We start from the raw sequence: 19,049 nt of genomic DNA on the forward strand, positions 1-19,049 counted from the left end.
GTGGTGGCTCACGCCTGTAATCCCAGCACTTTGGGAGGTCCAGGGAAAAGGATCACCTGAGGTCAGGAGTTCGAGACCAGCCTGGCCAACATAGTGAAACCTCATCTCTACTAAGAATATAAAAATTAGCTGGGCGTAATGGTGCACGCCTGTAGTCTCAGCTACTCGGGAGGCTGAGGCAGGAGAACTGCTTGAACCTGGGAAGCAGAGATTGCAGTGAGCCGAGATCGCGCCACTGCACTCCAGCCTGGGCAACAAGAGTGAAACTCTGTATCAAAAACAAACACTACCCAAAAAAACATAGCTTAAAAATTCTAGTACCAACAATAATATATAATCTTCCTAGAAGATTAGGTAGCCAGGCTGGGCCCATTAAACACAGTTTTGGCTCCAAGTGTTCTTACCAACTGCTGTTTTGTTTTGTTCTGTTATACCTTCTCTTGTAAAAGAGTAAAATCAGAAGAAAAGGTTGTAATACACACTCACTCAACTGATTTTTTTCTAGTTTTATGGTTTTCTCCCACTCCAATTAATTTTTATACCTTTGGTCTTAGTTTTTCCATCTATAAAATCACGTGCTGGGCCGGGTGCAGTGGCTCAAGCCTGTAATCCCAGCACTTTGGGAGGCCGAGACGGGCGGATCACGAGGTCAGGAGATCGAGATCATCCTGGCTAACACGGTGAAACCCCGTCTCTACTAAAAAACACAAAAAATTAGCCGGGTGAGGTGGCGGTCACCTGTAGTCCCAGCTACTCGGGAGGCTGAGACAGGAGAATGGCGTAAACCCGGGAGGCGGAGCTTGCAGTGAGCTGAGATCCGGCCACTGCACTCCAGCCTGGGCGACAGAGCGAGACTCCGTCTCAAAAAAAAAAAAAAAAAAAAAAAAAAAAAATCACGTGCTACATAATTAACTATCATCTTTATCATTGTTAGACTACACAAAGCTTCCAGCCTGGGCAACAGGAACCCTGTCTCTACAAAAAAATACAAAAACTAGCCAGGTGTGGTGGTATGCGCCTGTATTCCCAGCTACTTGGGAGGCTGAGGTGGTAGGACTACTTGGGCTTTAGAGGTCAAGGCTACAGTGAGCTGTGATTGTGCCACTGCACTCCTGCCTGGACAACAAGGCAAGACCCTGTCTCAAAAAAACAAAAACCAAAAAACAAAAGCAAAGCTCTGTTTTAAGGGAATTACATAAAGTAACTTATTTAATCCTCTCAGCTCTATGAAGTGGGTGTCAACCCATTTTGCAGACGAGGACACAAAGGCACACAGAATTTAGGTAATTTGCTCATGACCATGCAGCTTGGTAAATTGGAGAGCCAAGATGTGAACCTGGTGGCTCCAGAGCAGAAACTCTTAAAACACTTAATGCTGTGCAGAGCAAATCAGACAAAAAATGTGAAAGCACAATACTGCTATCCAAATGAAGACATCACCTACAAAGGTGCTCCTTGTTAGAATTCATAAACCAAAGTCATAACTGTGCTCAAACTGTGCTCCATTAACACAACTTGCAACAATTTTGTAACTTACATTCCATCCAAGGGGGATATAACTACTTCAATACTTACTTTCTACTTTTTTAGTCTTTCACAAATATCTTCTTAAGATAGCAAATAATCAAATTTACCAAAATAACAAATGAAATCCAAGACTTTTCAAAGTGTAAAGCTAGCATCTAACATTATCTAACAAGTCTCTATTTAAATATGGATTGTGATCTCAATTATATTGCATTTTCAATTATGTACTTGAGACTTTATAAAGTTACTGCCTAAACAAGATAAAATATAATATATGTTTTGAGGCAATTACACATTTAGCACTCTTATAGTCTTGGTATTCACATGAGAAGGAGAGAAGGTGAATTCAAAATCTCTTACCATTGATCTTTCAGGATATCCAAACAAATAGCCCCTGTGACGGAACTAATATTAGGATGCCATATTTTAGTGATAAACCGGACCTAGAATATAAAGCACACTTGAGTTTTTCAGTAACAGAAATAAAACAGTTTAAGCAGAACTACAAGAAAATGAAATCTTCAAACTAAAAAAAGAAAGGTCCCTATATCTATTACATCATTTTGCCTAGGTGAAAGAAGGGGTGTAGAAGACAAAGGAGCCAGTAAGCTGAATGTTGTCACTAACATATATTGTTTTTAAACTCTTTAAATGTTCCTCCTTTAAACAAACCCAACAATTACTAGGAGATTACAATTTACCTAGAATAATGGTAGATGCTATGAGAATACAACAGAGAATAAAATCCATTTTGGTAAATAAAATAGTATATAAAATAAAAACATAAATAGTAAATAGCACTTTCTTCATGTGAGGCAGGGTGCAGAATAGACTTGAGGAAAAAAGTAAGTAAAACCAGTGAATGAAAGCACAAACAGTAAGTGACTGTGCTTTTTTTTCTGTATAATTTTTTCTCAAATTATTTTTATTGAAATGCCTATTATGATGTAGCAAACACTGAGGAGATACTAAGGCTTAGAGTTTAAGAAACCTAATCAAACAGCTCAACAGAGCACAATGTAAACTCCCACAATCTGATTCCAGATTCTGAGTCTAATCATCTCATTATTTGTGTCATTATGGAAGAAGAATAAATCAACAAGTGAAAATTAAGAAAATGCTAAAACACCATGAAATTAAAAAGTTCATCAGCTCTTACTCGTGAACTTTTGGAGGGTCTTGTATTCTTATCTCTGACACATATGACAATGACCAGTTGAGCCCAAATTCTTTGACACTTAATAGATTAATTACTATGTGCCAATTAATGTATATAGTACATTATGTACATTAATATGTAATGGCACATTAATGTTCTAAGAAACTTTACAAAAATTAGCACTCATACACTGTAATCCCAGTATTTGGGAGAGGTAGGCGGGAAGGATCCCTTTAGCTCAAGAGTTTTGAGACCAGCCTGGGCAACACAGTGAGACCATGTCTCTACAAATAAGAAAATTAGCTGGGCATGGTGGCACACACCTGTACTCCCAGCTACTAGGGAGCTGAAGCGTGAGGATCACTTGAATCTGAAAGGTTGAGGCTGCAGCAAGCCATGATCATGCCACTATACTACAGCCTGGCCAACAGAGCACAACCAACTGGAAAAAAACTGACTCTTTAATATATGCTCCTCAGCTATTTATGGAAAAAAGCTAAGTTTCCACTTCTCTCTTCTCTTTGTGACTTCTTGATTTGTCTACACTATTTCTACTTCCTTACCTCCTGCTCACTCACTAACTCATATTCAATCTAAAAAGGCATTTTAATTCACCAATGACTTTAAAATAGCGAAAACTAACAAGATACTTTCCATTCCTTCATTCTTGCTATGCTTGATTCTTTTCAGTCTTAATGATCTTACTACTTTCAATGATACCTACTTCTCTCCATCCATCTTCTCATTAAAGGAGACAATCATTCATCACCTAGGTTACTACACAGTCTCCTGACTTTACTGCCTTCCCTTCTGTTATCTCCAATTTATTTTCCCAACCAAAACTAAAGAGAGCCCTTTAAAGTAAATCTGATTTGCATCACCATGCTGCTCTAAGGACCATTAATGACCTCTCATTCCCTTCAATGTGGACCCACTCTCTCTCTCTTTTTTTGAGAAGGAGTCTCGCGCTGTTGCTCAGGGAGTGCAGTGGCACGATCTCGGTGCGCCAACAGGGCGAGACGGGGTTTCGCCATGTTGGCCAGGCTGGTCTTGAACTCCTGACCTCAGGTGATCCACCCGCCTCGGCCTCCCAAAGTGCTGGGATTACAGGCATGAGCCATCATGCCCGGCCAAGCCCACACTCTTAACCTGGTCCTAGACTACCCCTGAAATCTGTTTTTGTTTTGTTTTGTTGTTTTTTTTTTTTTTTTTTTGAGACAGAGTCTTGCTCTGTCGCCCAGGTTGGAGTGCAGTGGCATGATCTCGGCTCACTGCAAGCTCTGCCTCCCAGGTTCATGCCATTCTCCTGCTTCAGCCTCCCGAGTAGCTGGGACTATAGGCGCCCGCCACTACACCCGGCTAATTTTTCTATATTTTTAGTAGAGATGGGGTTTCACCGCATTAGCCAGGATGGTCTCGATCACCTGACCTTGTGATCCTCCCACCTTGGCCTCCCAAAGTGCTGGGATTACAGCCGTGAGCCACTGCGCCCAGCGGAAATCTCAGTTTTTACCTCTATTCCCCACTCCACTCTCCTGCTCAAAAAGTCATAATAAACTTTTCCCCTGCTCTGGGCCTTCATACGTATTTGTTTTCTCAATAACATACCTCCGTGCCCTCTTCTCCCAACTAACTCCTACTCTTCAAGTTTCACTTTCCATATCACTTCTTCCTGATCTGTTCCACACACCTGTAGTTTCCTTTGTCATAGTATTAACTACATTTCTGTTATTTCTGCCTTATTTGTCTGGTCTTCCATAAAAGACATTGTATCCATGCTACTTAATAAAGCATCCCCAGATATAAGCGACTCACACTAAATGAATGTGCACTTAACATTACAGCAAAAATGTTATTATAAGGCTAAATATCAAACACAATGCAAGTTAAGACAGTAATATAGGGTTTATGTACAACAAACATTTCTCCCTTTTTCCTTTTTTTTCCCTAGAGAAGGTCTCACTCCTATAAGCCCAGGCTTGAGTGCAATGGTGTAACCTTGGCTCACTGTAACCTCAACTTTCCAGACTCAGGTGATCCATCTTAAAAGTAACTGTGACTATAGGCACACACCACCACACCCAGCTAATTTTTTTATTTCTAATAGTGTTGGGGTTTCACCATATTACCCAGGCTGGTCTTGAAGTCCTGGGCTCAAGAGATCTGCCCGTCTTAGGCTCCTGAAGTACTAGGATTACAGGCATAAGCCACTGAGACCACATCAAACACTGCTTTATAAGAGATATAACCACACATTTCACATCTTAATACAGGTTGAGTGTTTCTTTTTCTTTCTGTTTTTTGGAGGCAGGGTCTCACTCCCGTCGCCCAGGCTGGAGTAGAGTGGTGCAATCACCGCTCACTACAGTCCTAACCTGGGTTCAGGCAATCCTCCCCTCTCGGCCTCCCAAACTGCTGGGATTACAGGCACGAACGAGCCACAGTGCTTGGCCTATGCTGAGTATTTCTTATCTGAAAATCTGAAATCCAAAATGCTTCAATGAGCATTTTCTTTGAGTGACATGTAGACACTCAAAAAGTTTCAGATTTTGGAGCATTTCGAATCTCAGATTTTTGAATTTTTAATAATCAATCTCCATTTACTATTCAATGAGTCCAATTCATAAACAATCATATGCCATAATGTCAGTAACTCAAGGAATTCACAGCATTTTATAACTTTAAAACAATGTGGTGGCCGGGCGCGGTGGCTCATGGCTGCAATCCCAGCACTTTGGGAGGCCGAGGCAGGCGGATCACAAGGTCAGGAGATCGGCCTGGCTAACACGGTGAAATCCCGTCTCTACTAAAAATACAAAAAAGTAGCCGGGCGTGGTGGCGGGCGCCTGTAGTCCCAGCTACCAGAGTCCCAGCTACTCGGATGGCTGAGGCAGGAGAACGGCGTGAATCCAGGAGGTGGAGCTTGCAGTGAGCTGAGATCGTACCGCTGCATTCCAGCCTAGGGGACAGAGCGAGGCTCCATCTCAAAAAAAAAAAAAAAAAAAAAAAAACCACACACAAAAAACCCACTGTGGTTTAGTATTTTCAACAAGATTAGAAAATGTAATTTTGGCCGGGCGCGGTGGCTCACGCCTGTAATCTCAGCACTTTGGGAGGCCGAGGCGGGCGGATCACGAGGTCAGGAGATTAAGACCATCCTGGCTAACACGGTGAAACCCCATCTCTACTAAATATACAAAACATTAGCCGGGCGTGGTGGCGGGCGCCTTTAGTCCCAGCTACTCGGGAGGCTGAGGCAGGAGAATGGCGTAAACCCGGGAGGCGGAGCTTGCAGTGAGATCGGGCCACTACACTCCAGCCTGGGCGACAGAGCGAGACTCCGTCTCAAAAAAAAAAAAAAAAAAAGATAACATAATTTAAAAACAGTATTGGAGATGTCAGAAGGATTACCGTTTAGTCAAGTGAGCTGAAGATATATGAAGCATATCTTGCCTTTTGTTTTAATTTTACTTTTTTACTACTCCTGGGCTGGAGTGATTCTCCCGCCTCAGCCTCCTTAGTAGCTGGGACTACGTTTGCGCCACCATGCCCGACTAATTTTTGTATTTTTTTACTAGTGACGGGGTTTCACCATGTTGGCCAGGCTGGTCTGGAACTCCCAAGTGATCCGCCTGCCTCAGCCTCCCGAAATGCTAGGATTACAGGCATGAGCCACTGTGCCTGGCCTTTTTTATTTATTTTTGAGACAGGGTCTTACTCTGTCACCTTGGCTGAAGTGCAGTGGTACAATCTCGGCTCACTGCATCCTCGAGCTCCTGAGCTGAAACAATTCTCCTGCCTCAGCCTTCAGAGTAGTTGGGACTACAGGCGTGTGCCATCACTCCCGGCTAATTTTCATATTTTTTGTGGATACAGGAACAGGGTTTCACCATGTTGCCTAGACTTTTCTCAAACTCCTGGGCTCAAGTGATCCACCCGTCTCAGCCTCCCACAGTGCTAGGATTACAGGTGTGAGCAAAAAGCAGGATATGGCATTCAGCATTGCTTTTTAAAGAAGGGTCTTCTATGCAGAATTCTCTGTAGATACATAGGAAAAATGCCGACACAATTAAATTACTGAACTAATTCTTACTTTGTACTATAATCTATAGTTAGAAATAAATAATTTTGAATTTGGGCTGAGAATGGTGGCTCATGTCTATAATCCTAGCAGTTTGGGAAGCCAAGGCAGGTGGGTTGCTTAAGCTCAGGAGTTCGAGACCAGCCTGGGCAATATGGTGAGATCCCATCCCTATTTAAAAAAAAAAAAAAGAAGAAAGTAAAAAAGAAAAAGAATAATTTTGAATTTGCAGATGACCCACTAAAGAATTTAATCTTCAAGGCCAGGCATGGTGGCTCAGAAGGCTGAGGTGAGAGATTGCTTGAGCCTGGGAGGCAGAGGTTGCAGTGAGCCATGATCACGCCACGGTACTCCAGCCCAGGCAACAGAGCAAGAACCTGTCTCAAAGAATAAAATTTAAAAAAAAATTTTGTAAAAAAAAAAACTTAATCTTCAAGATTATCTCCATGGCCCAGCACGTGAATCAAGCCCGTAATCTCAACAATTTGGGAGGCCAAGGTGGGAAGACTGTTTGAGGCTATGAGTTTAAGACCAGCCTGGGCAATGTAGCAAGACCCTGTCTCTATTAAGAAAATAATAATAATGTCTCATTTTTATATACAAAACTAGTACTAGCATTGTCTGGGAACTTCAGAACACTCAATAGCTTTGGAAAGTACTCAATAAATAAAAACAGAAATCTGAACACTATGTAACAACAGATACTAAAAGTTCCCAGACAGAAACGAAGGAAACTATTCTTAAATTATCAACATTGGCATAGCATCAATGGTTCTTATCTCCTCCTCCAAGATGCACTGTACATTTCATTCACTCTTTAGTTTAACAAACACTTCAGCTTCCACTTCATGGTAGATTTGAGTTCATATTTCCATTTGTAACTTCCAGTTTTAAGATCTGAAGATATGTGAAGTGTGTTTCTTGCTTTTTTTTTTTTTTTTCCCCCAGATGGAGTTTCACTCTGTCGTCCAGGTTGGAGTGCAGTGGTGCGATCTCAGCTTACTGCAACCTCCGCCTCCTGGTTTCAAGCGATTCTCCTGCCTCAGCCTTCTGAGTAGCTGGGATTACAGGCGTGCACCACGACACCTGGCTAATTATTTTCAGTAGAGATGGGGTTTCATCATGTTGGCCAGGCTAGTCTTGAACTGCTGACCTCTGGTGATCTACCGTGCTTGGCCGTATTTTGTTTTTTATTTTATTTATTTTTGAGACAGGGTCTCAAAACATATATTATTAAACCAGCTTTAACTCTCATCATACAAAAGAAAATGTTATTTTATTTTGAATATGCATGTACAGATGAGCATATGCTCATTAAAGATTATTAGCATTTGTATGTATATACAACTTAACATGTAAAAAATATGTTGATAACACCAAGAAAAAAAGAGCAAAATTCACAACTTAATTTATTTTTTTTTGAGACAGAGTCTCACTCTGTAGTCCAGGCTGCAGTGCAGTGGCACGATGTCGGCTCACTGTAACCTCCGCCTCCCAGGTTCAAGCAATTCTTGTGCCTTAGCCTCCTGAGTAGCTGGGACTACAGGCTCATGCCACCATACCTGACTAGTTTTTGTTTTGTTCTGTTTTTTGCATTTTTAGTAGAGACAGGTTTTTGCCATTTTGGTCATGAACTTCTGAGCTCAAGCCATCTACCTGCCCCCTGCCTCCCTAAGTGCTGGGATTATAGGCATGCAAACCATTGCATCCGGCCTACAACTTAATCTCTACTTGAGCAGGACACACCATTGGGCTAGAATTTTACTAATGATTTTTTCACTAGCACAATACACATTACAACTTAACACTAGAAATCATATTGGTTGTATGCATTTAATCAAATTCCTTCTACAGTATTATCATCTGATTTAAAGATATATTTTTCTCTGTTTAGAAGTAACCCTACTCTTCTGGTCAATGATATACTGCATAATAATAAACAAAATATTCTGTGACCATGGTAAGACAAATGTGAATTTTTAATCTTTTCTCAAATTTTAGCTGCATAGTAGTAATGAAAATATAACCAGCTACTTGGATACTTTTACCTCATAAGACTTAAAATTAAGCCTGAGTCCAAACATATGTGAACACACAATTCAGCAAAAAATTTACATAAATATTCCCCATTCTTCTCATTTTATTTACCAATCAGTAAAAATTCAAATCAACTTAGTATACATCTAGAACATATTTATCATGTTCATTAACATTTACCGCAAGAGCACGATGCCACAAGTGGGGTATGTATCATATTTATTTTGTTCTTTATTTTTTTGTTGTTTTAAAAAATTTTATTTTATATATACCATATTTAAAGAACACTAAACTGTAACTATGACTAACTGGTTGAAGTCACAGTAATACAAATTGGAGTTGAACCTAAGATGTTTCTAAACGTCAAAGCTACCTCCAAATGGAACAGCTGGAATTAGAGATGTAGAGGCCTTTTTCTTTTTTCTTTTTCTTTTTTTTTTTTTTGTGTGTGTGTGTGACTAGAGACAGGGCCTTGCTATGTTGTCCAGACTGAACTCAAATTCTCAAGCCCAAATGCTTCTTCTGCCTTGACTTCCTAAAGTGCTGGGATTAAAGGCGTGAGCCACCATGCCAAGGCAGGTAACAGTGGCCTTAACAGCAAGATGAAGTAGTAGCAAAAACGTCAGACATACTTCAGTTCTTATGTTTTGAGTCTATTTTTCTCATTTTAATAAAACAGGAGTGTGGGTGTGGTGGCTCATGCCTGTAATCCCAGCACTCTGGGGAGGCCAAGGTGGAGGGATCACTTGAGCCCAGGAGTTAAAGGCTGCACTAAGCTATGATTGTGCATGCCAGAAGACTACAGACTGAGCAACAGAGTAAGACCCTGTCTCTAAAAAAAGTGGGGATGAGGTGGAAGAGATTTAATAAAATATTTATTTTAAGAATTAAATGAAGTTACAGGTCGAAGTGCCTAAAACAGAGCCACAATTATGCAATTACTTTGAAGCTATTATACCCAATAAAGGCTACACCTTTACTGAGACATAATTCACCCACTTAATGTGTACAACTTCCTTTTCTTTTTTTGAGACGGAGTCTTGCTCTGTTGCCCAGGCTGGAGTGCAATGGCGTGGTCCTGGCTCACTGCAACCTCTGTCTCCCAGGTTCAAGCAATTCTCCTGCCTCAGCTTCCTGAGTAGCTGGGATTACAGGCACGCGCCACCACACCCAGCTAATTTTTGTATTTTTAGTAGAGATGGCGTTTCACCACATTGGCCAGGCTGGTCTCGAACTACTGACCTCAGGTGATCCACCCACCTCAGCCTTCCAAAGTTCTGGGATGACAGGCATGAACTACTGTGCCCAGCAACTGTACAACTTGCTAACTTTTAGTATATTCACGGACTTGTGCAACTATCACCACAATCTATTTTTTGACTATTTTATCACCTCAAGAAGAAACCTGGCCGGGCACGGTGACTCACGCCTGTAATTCTAGCACTTTGGGAGGCCGAGGCAGGAGGATCACGAGGTCAGAAGATTGAGACCATCCTGGCTAACATGGTGAAACCCCGTCTCTACTAAAAATACAAAAAATTAGCCGAGCATGGTGGCGGGTGCCTGTAGTCCCAACTACTCGGGAGGCTGAGGCAGGAGAATGGCCTGAACCCAGGAGGCAGAGCTTGCAGTGAGCCGAGATCACGCCACTGCACTCCAGCCTGGGCGACAGAGCGAGACTCTGCCTCAAAAAAGCAAAACAAAACAAAAGAAACCCTGTAACCATTGGCAGTTACTTCCCCATTCTTCTATCTCTAAGCCACCACCAAATTCCTTTCTGTCTCTAGTCTCTAGGATTTGCTTTTTCCAGTATTTCATAAAAATAATACAATGTGAAGCTTTTGTGTCTGGTTTCTTTCACTTAGCATAATGTTTTCAAGGTTCACTGATACGTTGTATCATTTATCAGTACTTCATTCTTCTTTATAATCAAATAGTGTTCCATGGTATGGATATACTGCATTTTATCCATTCACCAGTTGACACTTTTGGTTGCTTCCATTTTTTTGGCTGTAATGAATAGTGTTGGTATGAACACCTGTGTACAAGTTACTGTGTGGATAAATGTTATACCTAGAAGTAGAACTGCTGAGTCACAAGGGAACTCTAAGTTTGCCATTTTGATCAAACTGTTTGCCAAAGAGGCTGCAACATTTTACATTTCCCCCAGCAATGTATGAGAATATGAATTTATAGAGAAAATTTAAGTGTCAATACTACTGTATTTTAAAATGCTGTTATAAAGGAAAGCCAACAGACTACTTTGGAAAGGGCCTCCCTCACCTGGGGTGGCAGTCATTGGTTAATGCTGTCTAACATTTACCAAGTGCTTACTACTATTCCAGGCACTTGTAACTTACATTTCATCAAATATCAGGCACCATCAACTAAAAGAGTACATAACATTGTTTTATGCACCCTTATGATACAGTTTGGATTTGGGTCCCTGCCCAAATCGCATGTCAAATGGTAATCCCCAGTGTTGGATGGAGGTGGGGCCTAGTGGAAACCGATCATGGTTTCTCATGGCTTAACACCATCCCCCTTGGTGCTGTCATCGTGTTAGTGAGTTCTCATGAGATCTAGTTGTTTTCAAGTGTGTAAGCATTTTCCCCAACTCTCTCTTGCTCCTTTTCCTGCCATGTAAGATGTGTCTGCTTCCCCTTGGCCTTCTGCCATGATTATAAGTTTCCTGAGGCCTCCCCAGAAGCAGAAGCCACTGTGCTTCCTGCACAGTCTACAGAACCACGAGCCAATTAAACCTCGCCCAGGCTGGAGTGCAATGGTGCATCTCAGCTCACCGCAACTTCCGTCTCCCGGGTTCAACCCATTCTCCTGCCTCAGCCTCCCAAGCAGCTGGGATTACAGGCATGCGCCACCATGCCCAGATAATTTTGTATTTTTTGTAAAGTCAGGGTTTCTTCATGTTGGTCAGGCTGGTGTCAAATTCTCGACCTCAGGTGATCTGCCTGCCTCAGTCTCCCAAAGTGCTGGAATTACAGGACTGAGCCACTGCGCCCGGCCTTAAACCTCTATGTTTATAAATTACCCAGTCTCAGGTATTTCTTTATAGCAGGGTGAGAACATACTAACACACCTTGGGAAACAAAAACCTTTGCCAATTAAATTATGACATGCCATCCACCAAAAGATGTATCCTGATTTCACAGATGTTAAAAATGTGGGGAAAAAATAGATCATAGAATTAATGAAATACAGTTCTCTACACCGATTAACTTCTTTAGTCTTTGTAACCCTAGGAAAAGATTTTGTAGGTGAAGAATCTGAGGCACAGAGATTACATAAGAAATATTTGAACTCTGGTTGATTGTTCTTAAATACTCACAGGTTGAGAGATTTTGTCCTTACTTTTTTTCCTTATCAGAATAAAGGAAGTAAAGCCCAGTGACTTAACATATGGGCTTATAATAGTCATATGGAATCTGGTTCCATTTAACTTCTAAGCCTCAGCTCACTCATTTATTAGGGTGGTTATGAAGACTTTTGGGAAAAGCATATAAAATTCCTAGCACAAAACAAGTGACAGCTGCTACCATCATTATTTAATAGTAAAAATAAACTTTTTTTTTATTAATAGTAAACATATTATTTTACTACATATAGTAAATAGTAAAATAGAGAACGGTTCCTATAAGAGCTCTTTTCTTCCTTTCTCCTTATTTCCACGAAAAAAACAAAAAACAAAATCAAACAAAATCCAAGGCCGGGCACAGTGGCTCAAGCCTGTAATCCCACAGCACTTTGGGAGACCAAGGCGGGCAGATCACGAGGTCAGGAGATCGAGACCATCCTGGCTAACATGGCCTGAACCCGGGAGGCAGAGAATAGCTTGAACCTGTGAGGCGGAGCTTGCAGTGAGCTCAGATCGCGCCACTGCACTCCAACCTGGCGATAGAGCAAGACTCTGTCCCCAAAACAAAAAACAAAAAACAAAAACAAACAAAAAAAATTAGCCAGGCGTGGTGGCAGGCGCCTGTAGTCCCAGCTACTCAGGAGACTGAGGCAGAAGAATGGCGTGAACCTAGGAGGTGGAGCTTGGAGTGAGCTGAGATTGCGCCACTGCACTCCAACCTGGGCGACAGAGCAAGACTCCGTCCCCCAAAACAAACAAACAAACAAAATCCAACTGTCCATCAACAGTTGAATGAGAAAACAAAATATGGTCTATACTTAGAATGGAATATTATTCAGCCTTAAAAACAAATTCTGACACATGCTTTAACATGAATGAACCTTGATGACATTATGCTAGGTGATATAAGCCAGACACAAAACGACATTTTATGATTCCACTTACATGAGGTTTATGAATTAATCAAACTTAGAGAAACAAAAACAGTGGTTACCAGAAGCTGGGAGCAGGGAATAATGGGGAGTTATTGCTTAATGGGTATGAAGTTTCAGTTTGGGAAGGTGAGAAAGTTCTATAGACAGATAATGGTAAAGGTTAAACAACAAGGTAAATATACTGCCACTGAACTGTACATATAAAAATGATTACAATGGTAATTTTATGTCATGTATATTTTATCATAAGAAAAAAAATCAACCAGACTTATCAGAAAATAGATGTACATAAACAACAGACTAATAGGTACCCCATAATGCTAGGTGAGCCAAAATCACCCTGGAACTTTCATTATCATATCTATTCTTAAACTGGAACAACCAATAGGTTGAATGAACAAATTCTAGAACATTCTGAGTGACTGCTATCATATGCTCAAGGGACACTATACTATTGGAAACTACTGATAATATATAGGTGTATAAGACATGGTCCTTGACTCAGGAGCATAGAAGCTAAAAAAAGATACATATCCAAAATAATACATGAGTTGGAACTATATTTGTGTTGCCACTATATAAATTGTATAAAATGCTATTGAGAGAGGAGAGGGAGAAACACTTGACGAACTCAGCTTAAAGAAGAAAGTGATACTCGGGCCTCACAGAAAACTAGAATTTTAAATAATAGGGGCAAAGATTTAAGCGAAACTGATAGAAAGCTGTGGAATAAGAAGCATCATCTACAAATAAACAATCTAAGATGGAAAATGAGACCCACATTGTGGGTGGAAGTGGTAGAAGATTAGAGTGGGAAACAAGATTGGGGTCAGGTTCTAGGAGGTTTAAAGTGCCAAGCCATGGAGTTTAGACTTTATTCAGGGAAAGAAAAGCAGCATGATCAAAACTGCACTCTAGGAATATTTCTAGACCAACAATGCAGAAAATGAGTAGAAACGGCAAAGATGGAAGGGTGATTAAATAACAGACAAAATAGGGAATAAAGTTGAATGCCTAAAGTGCTGATGACAGTAAAAGCAGAGACATAAAGGAAGTGGTTCAATCAAAAAATAAGTTTAGGTTGGGTCCCCATGTTGTACATGATCTTAGGGTATTCCATTCTCCCTTTCAACATTTATCACAGTTGCAATTCCATGCTCAGTTTTTTTCCCCACTATAATGTGAGCTCTATGAAAGGAGGAACAGTGTAAGTCTTAGTTACTGCTATATTCCTTGGCACAAAGTACTCAAATAATGACTGAATGAAGAAGCTAGTCTCCTAAAACACATACTTCTTTGAGTCAAGTAAGAACCTCTGTCTATGTGTAAAAGGGCTCTCTAAATTTGGGAACACTGACAAGTATTTCTAGATCTAGCATATGAGCCATTGTCAGATGTACATCCTATTCCAGTTTTGAGCCATTAATGGCTGCCTTTGGGTAAGTTTGTTTTTCATTCTAATTTCAGAAGCAAGCCATCTGCCATTACCTAAAATACCATCCACACCAAATTTACACAGTAAACAACTCATAAAGCTGTGACTTTAATAAGCTCTAAAATATATATTAATAAAAAGAGGTCAGAAATATAAAATATTTTATAAGTTCATGCACAAAAATAGGCTTACAATACCTTAGGGGGATTAAATGGGTATGTTTCTGGTATTTTTATCTCTAGTTGATATCTTCCTCCTAAAAAAATGGGGAAAACAAAGTTAAGAATGCTGCTCAATTCAAATATGTAAAACAAATATATTGATGAACTTTTCAGAGCAGCTATTTCATATTCAATTAAAGAAATTCATTTTAAAGTTGAAACCCAGAAAGAAAGCAATCAAAAGCACAGTTTTTAATTTAAAGGTTGTTTAAAGCATACAGAATATCCACTTCATACAACTATATTAGTTTATCAGTGAGTAACAAGGCTAGAGATAAATACATTAAATCCAGACAATGCAATGTCAACATTTCATCAGGACAATTAACTATTAGAGTTCTAATCTCCCACTGTGTCCTCTAATCCACCCTGTTAAGAATTGCTAAATAACAAACAAAAAAAAGGTCAGAAAAAAAAGAAGAAAGAAAGAAGGCAAGGAGGGATGAAAGTATAGATGATACAAAGGACAGAGATTATGCCATAAACAAAATTCTACTTCTGGCTGGTTCTTGCAAATGAAATAAGGTCCCAATCTTTTCATTTGTGCCCTAAATTAAATGTCAATACTTATTTGTTAACATTTTATTTGTGCAATTAAATTGTAATTACTTTTGTACCAGCCTAAAAAAAACAAGCTAGGTCCATGGCTAATGTCTGCAGTCCCAACACTTTGGGAGGCCGAGGTGGGAGGACTGCTTAAAGCTAGGCCAGGAGTTTGAGTACAGCCTGGTCAATACAGCAAGACCCTATTTCTATTTTAATATAAAAAACTTTACATATATTTTTTATTTTTTAAACAAAATTCAACAAGATAGACATAAAGACAAACTATTCCTTTATTTTATTTATTTATTTATTTATTTATTTATTTATTTATTTATTTATTGAGACGGAGTCTGACTCTGTTGCCCAGGCTAGAGTGCAGTGGAGCACAGTCTCTGCTCACTTCAAGCTCCGCCTCCTGGGCTCACGCCATTCTCCTGCCTCAGCCTCCCAAGTAGCTGGGACTACAGGCACCCACCACCACGCCTGGCTAATTTTTTGTGTTTTCAGTACAGTCGGGGTTTCACCGTGTTACCCAGGCTGGTCTCGATCTCCTGACCTCGTGATCCACCCGCCTTGGCCTCCCAAAGTGCTGGGATTACAGGCATGAGCCAACGCACCTGGCCCAAACTATTCCTTTAAATGGGTTTATAAAATGCAAAATTTTACCAAGGAGCTTTTCTAACCAGTAATATACAAATAGAAGGCAACTTTTTGTTTTGTTTTGAAGTTATCTGGAGCAACTAGCAGCTATACAGCATTTTTAAAAAGCTTATCTAGGCCGGGCACGGTGGCTCACGCCTGTAATCCCAGCACTTTGGGAGGCCAAGGGGGCGGATCACAAGGTCAGGAGAGTGATACTATCCTGGCTAACATGGTGAAACCCCATCTCTACTAAAAAATAGAAAAAATTAGCCAGGCATGGTGGCAGGCACCTGTAGTCCCAGCTACTTGGGAGGCTGAGGCAGAAGAATGGTGTAAACTGGGAGGTGGAGCTTTCAGTGAGCCAAGATCGCACCACTGCACTCCAGCCTGGGCAACAGAGCAAGACTCCGTCTCAAAAAAAAAAAAAAAATTATCTAGCATCTAGCTTCTCACAACTGGGGTACTCAAGACTCAAGGAGAGGATAACTGCCTCTCGGAACTTAACTCTGGGCCGTGCACAATGGCTCATGCCTATAATCCCAGTACTTTGGGAGGCTGATGTGGGCAGATCACTTGAGGCCAGGAGTTCAAGACCAGCCTGACAAACATGGCGAAACCCCATCTCTACTAAAAGTACAAAAATTAGCTGAGTATTGTGGCATGTGCCTATGATCCCAGTTACTCGGGAGGTTGAGGCACAAGAATTGCTTGAACCCAGGAGGTGGCTATTGCAGTAAGCCAAGATCGCACCACTGCACTCCAGCCTACGTGACAGCGAGAATCTGTCTCAAATAATAAATGGAACAGAACAGAAAAAAGAAAAGAAAACTCTGAAGGGGTAAGTCTTGCACTGGATGAGAGGCTGGATTCAACTCTTAACTCTTAAGAGTTTAAGCATCTTCTAAGATTTTATGACCAATTACTAATAACAAAATACTATTACAAAATATAGTAAATAAAACTGTTCTATTGAAATATTTATATATAAGACTATGAGATTTTATTTCAAGATAATCAAAGAATACATTAGATCAAAGATGGCCATGAGCTGATAGTTATTTTTTTTTTTTTTTTTTTTTTTTTTTTTTGAGACGGAGTCTCGCTCTGTCACCCAGGCTGGAGTGCAGTGGCCGGATCTCAGCTCACTGCAAGCTCCGCCTCCCGGGTTTACGCCATTCTCCTGCCTCAGCCTCCCGAGCAGCTGGGACTACAGGCGCCCGCCACCACGCCCGGCTAGTTTTTTTTTTTTTTTGTATTTTTTAGTAGAGACGAGGTTTCACCGGGTTAGCCAGGATGGTCTCGATCTCCTGACCTCGTGATCCACCCGCCTCGGCCTCCCAAAGTGCTGGGATTACAGGCTTGAGCCACCGCGCCCGGCCGAGCTGATAGTTATTAAAGCTGGCTGAAGAGGTTGCATTATATCCTTTTTTTTTTTTTTGAGACGGAGTCTCGCTCTGTCGCCCAGGCTGGAGTGCAGTGGCGCCATCTTGGCTCACTGGACGCTCCACCTCCCAGGTTCACGCCATTCTCCTGCCTCAGCCTCCCGGGTAGCTGGGACTACAGGCGCCCGCCACCACACCCGGCTACTTTTTTGTATTTTTAGTAGAGACAGGGTTTCACCGTGTTAGCCAGGATGGTCTCATCTCCTGATCTCGTGATCCACCTGCCTCAGCCTCCCAAAGTGCTGGGATTACAGACATGAGCCACCTCGCCCGGCCTATTCTTTTTTATATATCTGAAACTCCCTGTAATAAAAAGTAAAATAAAAAACTGTGTGCTAGTAGCATTATTATCTTCAAAATTCTATACACTCAGTTCTTTAAAAAGTCAAACAGGAGACTTTCTTCAGTATATTCTAGACTCTCTCAAATATATCTCCTCACTACTCCATTGTTATGAATGGATGGATGACTATGAATCTGAGGAAAAAATAAAAGTGGTACTATTTCCTCCAAGCCCTTTTTGGTTTGAATCCTTCTTTTCTTCTTCTTCCTCTTTTTCTTTTTTTTTCTCAGACAGGGTCTCGTTCTGATGCCCAGGCTGGAGTGTAGTGGTAAAATCTTGGCTCACTGTAACCTCCACCTTTCAGGTTCCAGCAATTCTCATGCCTCAGTCTCCTGAGTAGCTGGGATTACAGGTGCCCACCACAACGCTCAGCTAATTTTTGTATTTTTAGCAGAGATGGGGTTTCACCATGTTGGTCAGGCTGGTCTTGAACTTCTGGCCTCAGGTGATCTGCCCGACTCAGCCTCCCAAAGTGCTGGGATTACAGGCAAGAGCCATTGTACCTGGCCTCTCTTCTTGCTATTTTTGAGATGGATTCTCACTCTGTTGCCCAGACTAGAGTGCAATGGTGCGATCTTGGCTCACTGCAACCTCTACCTCCCAGTTACAGCAATTCTCCTACCTCAGCCTCCTGGGTAGCTGAGACTACAGGTGTGTACCACCATGCCGGCTAATTTTTTAATTTTTTAAAGTAGAGATGGGGTCTCACCACGCTGGCTAAGCTGGTCTCGAACTCCTGACCTCAAATGATCTACTCGCCTCAGCCTCCCAAAGTAATGGGATTACAGGCATGAGCCATTATGCCCAGCCACTAGTTCTTTTTAATATAATCCCATAGTGATTAATGCATGAGTTGAACTAAATGCCTGAATTGCAGAACATATAGTAACAATAATGAAATTTAAAGAAAAGTAGTGGAAAGAAAAAAAAAAAAAAACTGACAGGTAAGAGAAGGGTACCTGAAGAAATTTTGTGACTATAACCGTCTATACCCAGAATTAGAAATGCTAGCTTCAAATATAGTTATAATAAATTTGGCTTCAGCACTACATAGGCTTTTCTTTTTCCTTCCTAATAATTATTTTTTTCTGATTAAACTCCAGATTACCATCTCTATAACCCATCATACAAAGTTCTTCGTTAATGGCCAAAATAATCTCTTAGGAGCAGTGTGAGGGCCCAGAGATATCATATAAATAATGTTGGACTCACGAGTCTCTAAAATCTTACTTCTATTTCTATCCCTTATGTTACATGCTCTGACAACTTTCAATATACGACCACTTAGCATTAATCATAGCATCATCT

At 40.9% G+C, this 19,049-nt stretch overlaps 1 protein-coding gene across 2 annotated transcripts in view; it reads right to left on the reverse strand.

Moving 5' to 3' along the window:
- The window catches only part of UBE2K (ubiquitin conjugating enzyme E2 K), an 85,934-nt gene that overhangs the window by 23,677 nt on the left and 43,208 nt on the right, over positions 1–19,049 (reverse strand). For both annotated transcript variants that reach the window (XM_008017600.3, XM_038008617.2), the window contains 2 exons: positions 14,745–14,803; positions 1,888–1,970 (listed from right to left, as the gene is read on the reverse strand). In XM_008017600.3, the coding sequence (XP_008015791.1) occupies positions 1,888–1,970; positions 14,745–14,803 (142 nt within the window). The remainder of the gene's footprint in view (positions 1–1,887; positions 1,971–14,744; positions 14,804–19,049) is intronic.

The sequence above is a fragment of the Chlorocebus sabaeus genome, chromosome 27 (assembly GCF_047675955.1).
Source record: "Chlorocebus sabaeus isolate Y175 chromosome 27, mChlSab1.0.hap1, whole genome shotgun sequence".
NCBI lineage: Eukaryota > Metazoa > Chordata > Mammalia > Primates > Cercopithecidae > Chlorocebus > Chlorocebus sabaeus.